The 7,246-nt window shown below is 41.6% G+C and overlaps 1 protein-coding gene across 1 annotated transcript; it reads left to right on the top strand.

Moving 5' to 3' along the window:
• The first annotated feature begins 1,938 nt into the window (after positions 1-1,938).
• On the top strand, positions 1,939-6,547 carry LOC148017202 (LRR receptor-like serine/threonine-protein kinase RPK2). Its single transcript, XM_087662608.1, has 2 exons — positions 1,939-3,851; positions 4,053-6,547. Exons 1-2 carry the CDS (start codon positions 2,996-2,998, stop codon positions 6,458-6,460), a joined length of 3,264 nt encoding a protein of 1,087 aa, XP_087518734.1. The 5' UTR covers positions 1,939-2,995; the 3' UTR covers positions 6,461-6,547.
• Positions 6,548-7,246: the final 699 nt, after the last annotated feature.

Here is a 7,246-nt window from a genome sequence, read left to right as displayed (position 1 = left end):
CCACAACTTGCACCCAGACTTTGAAATATTCTCACCCACAACTTGCACCCAGACTTTGAAATATTCTCACCCACAACTTGTACCATTTGTACATATACACATGCAAAAATCACCTATGCATGCATATGACACATACTTGAACATTGGCAACCCACAAAATCCACTCAAACACATGCACCTATGTGAAATCCATAAAGAAAAGAGACTTTATAAGCAAAGGCAAAAAGCTACCTTAGCCTTATTTCAAGTAGGAATTCTTTAAACAATATGGTGGATACTATCCATTATTAAAGCACTTAAGCATACAAATTACAAATTAAATGTTCACACACACACACACACACACACACACACACACACACACACACACACACATGCACCAATACAAAAAATTAAACGAGCTTTCTAGTAGGCATATCCACATAAATAAGAACAAGAGCACATCTACACAAGCAAGAACATAAGCACATCCATGTGCACACTTTTGGAAACATTCAAAATCACTCTCATTGGCATATTTAAACATACTCCAAAATCTAGTTAGAGGCACCTTTTATAGTAAACTATGAAAATTTTAGACATGCGTGTGGCTACACATGAAGAGAGTCACAATACTCTCTTACAAAGAGGGGCACTACAACATCTTAGGTGGCCCTAGTTCTTAGATCATAAGCTTCTAGCTACAAGGCTAGGAGGTGCTGATTGGAGCATTAATGGAGCCCCTCATAGTTGCCTTCCCATTATGTTAGGTAAGGGTGCCTATACCTAGCTTTAGTTGATGGGAAGGATCACCTTCTTTGCCTCTTGCATCACCTACCATTCAAGTGGCCCTTTTGAAAATCCCCTTCATCTTGCATTTGTGAGACCTTTGTTATGTTGAAACAAGCTACTAAACACATCGTTTTAAGGATGTAAAGTATCTATCCAAAAGAAAATGGCCCTCCATTGTGTCATGAGCTCTATCTTCTACCTTCCATGGCAACTTCAACATTGGCTCTCTCTTCAAGCATATCAATCACAGAGTCCCTCCAACATTTTTTGATCATCCAGAAATGTCGATATAAATGGAGAAGAAGGCTCTTGAGTTTTCTTCCACAAGGATCAGGCTCACATTCCTTCTATGCAACTATGGGAGTTAATATTGTGAAGGGAAACTAAACCCCCAAAATTTCACCATATTCTCCCTTTCTATGTGTGTGGGTGTGCAAGTGCATACACATGTGTATGTGTGTGTGTTATTGCAAGTAATGGTGTGCAAAGCATGGTGTCATGCCATAAAATGTGCATCCCCCTTAGGTTTTGGTGAGCAAAGGGAAGAAATCATAGTCATAGGGTCCTTTATGTTAGCAAATGCAAATGACCACACAACACTTTCCCTTAGCATGCTAAACTATTGGGGCATGGCCTTGCAACCTTTGCAATCATACAATGTCACATGAGGCATAGCTTGCGGACTTTGGCATGCCACTGCACATTGTACATTATCTTAAGCACTAGCTTTAAGGAAAAAGTGTTATTATCTTTTATGAAACCACCAAATTTATAGAGTATAAAGCAATGACCCAGAGGAAAAATTTGCCATTATTCTCTAACAAAACATCAAATACATATAGTATCATTGCCTTATGCTTTAACAAAACATCAAATACATATAGTATCACTGCCTTATATCTCACTCTACCTTTGAAAATTTTGAATTATCCTGGGCTACAAGCAAGAAAAAGTCTATCCTCTTCCTTTTTTGAATGATTTGATTGATTTCCAATTTAAATTATGTTGGGCACATTTGGGAATTAAATTATTATCAAGCATTTAGATATTGGGCACAAGAGGCTAGAGTATAAGCTGAATAATTGGTGGTTGAATTTATTATCAATTAATTATTAATTTAACTAATGTCAAGGGTGTGGGTTACTGGGTAGCTGGTCAGGGCCCTGGCTTAGGGCATTCACAAATTCAGAATCACAATGGGATGCTCTGTTTTCCTGCTGTCAGGACTCTCCCTCTCGAGTCTTTTCTTCCTCTCTCTGTCTCTGTCTCTGTCTCTGTCTCTGGTAAAGAGACAGAGTCCAGAGACTCTGTCTTTCCTCCTCTTTCCCTTGGAGCTTCATCTCTTGACCCACTTTAATGCTGGGAGTGGAAAACAGAAAAAGAAAAAGAAAAAGAGGGCGGGCAATCCTCCGTGGGTGGTCGATTTCCAAGCAATTATGCATAGAGTCACGCTGGGCTGCAATTCCTGAGCTAGGAAGACTTCTTCCAATCAAAACAGAACGCTCGGAGGAAGACATGTACATGTCAGCCAGCTCGAGCACAGACCTGCTCTTGTCATACTCTGCTTTCATGACGTTGAGCAAGCTCTTCTGAGTATGTGCTCCATCCGGTGGTTCTTGCAGAGTTAAGCTTGCGGAACATGAATCATCACTCCAGTGTGACAGTCCGTGTATAATTCTCTGTGTTGGGAGTATCTTCAATCCCGCAGCTCATTTCATATGTGATCGTGGCTATGGTGAACTATGAGCCATTTTAAGATCCACAGCACATGGAGGTGATGATATGCCGGCATCTCCGACTGTCAATAAGTTTCAAGCATTGATATGCCTGCAAAAGTCTGCAGTCAACAACTCAGTAAATAGTTGAATGCGGGTCTGTCAAGCATATAGCTCAGTGAAGTACTTATCATCCTCAAAGGCAGCTGATTAGTGCCCAGTTTCTGCAGCTTTTACCAAGGCAGGCATTTCCATCTACTGGGTACGCACCCTAATTGCAGAGCTGCAGACAAGGCATACTCAGTTCCAATTTCTGCTTAGCAACATGCTAAGGTGAAGAAGAGCCTCACACATGTTGAGCGAACAAAATCCTGTTAAAGTACTCTGCAACATCATGGTGATTTGAAAGTGTGTTAGGGTGGTCACATCAACAGCAAAGCATTGGGGAGCCTTGATTGAGATATGAGCGACATAATTCGCATTTTGTAACTGGTGCACTGTGATAATGTATGGAGCAGAGACAACAGTTACGATGTTTAGGTCTTCTTCCATCTCTATTGTTTAATGGAATATATGCAGTCTGTGTTCTTTGGCTATCCCTTGGTGCCAATTCACTCTCATCTGATGGAATTGCTTTACTCAATATTAAAACAGCAATTTGGTCGGATCCATTGGAGCTACTGGATGATTGGAAGGACGACTTTTCAGATCCCTGTATTTGGAAGGGTGTAGGTTGTGATAGTTCTGGACGCATAGTCTCGTTGAACATCACAAGCAGAGATGAATTTAGAACAAGCCATAGCAGCCAAGGTTTTTGTGCATCTTTTTTGAGTTACTCTAGCAACATTGCCAGGGCCTCAGAAGGGTTTCCATGTCAAGTATTGGGAGAGAATGTTGCTTACAACAGTTCAGTGCCTTGCAGGCTTGAAGGTGTTCTATCTCCAGCTGTTGGGAACTTGTCAGAGCTGAAAATATTGTCATTGCCATTCAATTCATTTCATGGAGGCATACCGAAAGAAATTGCTAATTTAAGATCTCTGGAAGTGCTTGACCTAGGGGCAAATCAGTTCTCTGGCATTATACCTGCAGAACTTGGACAACTCTCTCAACTGAGGATTTTAAACTTGGCTTATAATTTCATAGCAGGTGGCATTCCTTCAGACTTGGCGAGTTGCAGGAAAATTCAAGTATTGAATCTGGCAGGAAATAAGTTGTCGGGCAATATACCTGCCGCTCTTGGAAGCCTTCCAGATCTGCAAGTGCTTGCTGCTTCGTCTAACAGATTAGGTGGAACAATTCCATGGGAGTTGACAATGGGTTGTGGCAGTCTGGAGCATTTTCGCATGGAAGATAATTTTCTTGCAGGTACAATTCCGAGTGGGTTTGGAAAGTGCTCTAGATTGCAATCACTAGTATTGTCATCAAATTTGTTATCAGGTTCAATTCCTGAAGATCTTGGCCATCTGCAAAGGCTTAAGATTCTTGATATTTCTCGGAATAGGCTGGGTGGAGATATTCCACCACAGCTTGGGAACTGCTCACAGCTTTCATTGCTTGTGCTGACAGATTATGTGGGCACTCTATCCTCCATACGGAACTTTACAGGGGATTCAAAGGACAGCATACGCCATTATCTGAAAGATGAACACAATCTGTTTTCTGCACTTCCAGCTACTATATTCAGTCTCCCCAGACTCAAGATTTTATGGTCTCCTGCAGCAACATTAAGTGGTTCCCTACCATCAAATTGGGGCGGTTGTCAGAGCCTAGAAGTTCTCAATCTTGCTGGCAACTCGCTAACTGGAAATATTCCAGCAGGACTTGCAGAGTGCAGGCAGTTGTCTTTTGTTGATTTGAGTGCTAATAAACTGGAAGGGATGATCCCAGGTTCCCTTGCTATTGAATGTATGGTTGTATTTAATGTCAGCAGCAATTTTCTTGTTGGAGGACTGCCCAATTGGTCTGAGAGAAGCTGTCCAATGACAAGACTAATGAATCCATCTTCCAAGCCAAAGGTGGCAGCTTTGCTATGGGGTGACCTCAGCTTTTCTCTGAGTGCTATCGAGCCTTACTTTTTTCTGTTATATTGTGGTATGGTAGCACGTAAACTACCAGCTTGGTTTGAAACACAAGGCCTCCCCATAGTTCACGATGTAAGCCGAAATAAGCTGACAGGCCCTGTCTCTAGTTTGAAACTAGGGGAAAACTTGGTTAAAAGAGGCTCATCTTATGGATTGTTTCTTTCTGGCAACCAGCTCACAGGCACACTTCCGAGCAGTTGCTTTGATATATGCACAAGGGTTCACACTTTCTACATGGATTTGAGCAATAATCAATTTTCAGGAGCTCTTCCTTTGGATAGTGTGGCAAATTGTGCATCTCTTAGGCATTTCAATGCTGCCTCAAACCAATTCGCTGGAAAGTTGTCTGCTGAACTCAGGAAGTTAAAGCATTTAACTTATTTTGACTTGGGATCGAACAATCTTAGTGGTGACCTGCCATCACAGATTGGGGATCTTCATGGTCTTCAACATCTTCTTCTAGCAAATAATTGCCTGACTGGAAGAATCCCCAAAGATATTGGAAGATTGAACTCTCTTGTTGTGTTAGACCTCTCAGGCAACAAGTTGACAGGTGATATACCAGTGGACCTCGCAAATCTCACACATCTAAAGAAGCTGTTGTTGAGAAGTAACCACCTTTCTGGTGTTATTCCATTTAAGATTTCAAAGCTCACTCTATTAGAGCTTATGGATGTGGCTTGCAACAACTTATCTGGCCCAATACCTCAAGCTGGTAATTTGAAAGTTTTGTGCACTCATGTGCGTGCAACAGGTTATCAATACCTGGAGTCTGGTTCAGCATCTGCTCCTACCCCATCTCTCAACCATTTGGATCGATCGCTGCCATATGCAGCTCACGTTGTTGTAAAGAGAAGTTATCATCCAAATACTATTGTTATAGCAGCTATAACATCTGGTTGTGCAATTGCTGCTGTCCTTATAATTCTCCTCCTCCTATTTCAACACACAAAGCACGACATCCCTGTACGACCTGAATATCAGTCAGGGAGGAAGCAACTGGTTACCTTCAGAAGTGTTGGCTTTCAGCTGTCATATGATACAGTTGTTGAGGCAACAGGAAACTTTAGTGTGAACAATCTCATTGGGAATGGTGGGTTTGGGGCTACTTACAAGGCTGAGTTGCCTGGTCTGCTCGTGGCAGTCAAAAGGCTCTCTTTAGGAAGGTTTCAGGGTACTAAACAATTTGAGGCAGAAATCCGCACTCTAGGAAAGATACAGCATCCTAATCTGGTTACTCTCATTGGTTATCATGCCAGTGAATCGCAGATGTTTTTAATATACAACTATCTACCAGGTGGTAATCTGGAGAACTTGTTACATGATGGGCACAGAGGAAGTCTAAGCTGGAGAATAAGGTTCAAAATTGCAATTCATATTGCTCAAGCATTAGCTTACCTTCATGATGAGTGTAATCCAAGAGTGCTTCATCGTGACATTAAACCAAGTAATGTCCTTCTGGATAACAACTTGAATGCAGTTCTTTCAGACTTTGGTCTAGCAAGATTGTTGAGTGCATCAGAAACTCATGCAACAACTGATGTAGCAGGCACATTTGGATATGTTGCACCAGAGTATGCAATGACATGCCGTGTATCTGACAAGGCAGATGTCTATAGCTATGGTGTAGTTCTCTTGGAGCTTCTTTCTGGAAAGAAAGCACTGGATACAACCTTTTCTGATTATGGTCATGGCTTTGACATTGTGGCATGGGCTTGCCAACTTTGGCAAATAGGCAAGCCAAAAGAAGTTTTTGCTCCTGGATTATGGGAGCAAGGTCCACGTTCCGAATTGCTTGAGGTGTTGAAGCTTGCTATCAAATGTACAATGGTCTCTCTCTCAGTTAGGCCAACAATGAAGCAGGTGGTTGATGTGTTGAAATCTGTTTGGTGATGCTTGGGGTTTTCCTGCTCCAGGTGTTGCTTTGTATACAAGCTCACTGATCTCTCACTTAGGTATCAGCTCTACATTCTTTGGAGACATTTGCTATTATCAGGGAGTATGATTTCTTTGATTCTTGTCAAGGTCTCTCTATTACAGCATCAAGAGAACTGCCTTGATATGAAAAACCACGGTTTTTTTTTTGGTTGCCAAAGCTATTATTATTTATTTTCTGGGCGGTCAGTTTTCCCACAGGGGGTGGGATTGTCAACAAATATCTGATCATGCTGTGCATTATATTGTGATTGTGAGTGCCAGCAATCCAATTTGATGACTTTCGGTATGATTATTTTTTATATTGCTTAAGAGAGCTGGATGAGTTGGAGATCTTGCTAGCAATAGAAAGATAAAATGCTCTTATCAATGAGGTTCAGGTCTCTATTTAGGGAGCTTTCCTTGCAGTGCTATGGTTGCATTGCTATGCACTTAGAACCTCAATTATGCCTGTGACACTCCACGCTTAGCACTCATGCTGGGCAACTTCATTGGATGCAAACTAGGTAGGACTCGCCAAGCACATGCACACATACTTTTGGGTGGAAGGATATTGTATTAATTTTCACTGTACAAAGGGGCTGAAAACTCCGAGTAAGTTCAATAAAAAAAGATGATAAAATCTCTCATGCAAAGATCATAATGAGGTCTATCCAATCCCTGAGTGACAAGGTGCCATAGATTGTTGTAGAGATTGAAGGAAGTAAGGGAAGCATCTAGGAAAGAGAGTAGCATAAGGCCTTA

This window comes from Lygodium microphyllum, chromosome 22, assembly GCF_053477565.2.
Source record: "Lygodium microphyllum isolate KBCC chromosome 22, Lygodium_microphyllum_v1.1.10, whole genome shotgun sequence".
NCBI classification, from domain to species: domain Eukaryota; kingdom Viridiplantae; phylum Streptophyta; class Polypodiopsida; order Schizaeales; family Lygodiaceae; genus Lygodium; species Lygodium microphyllum.
The sequence above is the reverse complement of the archived record's forward strand: the minus strand, read 5'-3'. Positions and strand labels throughout refer to the sequence as shown.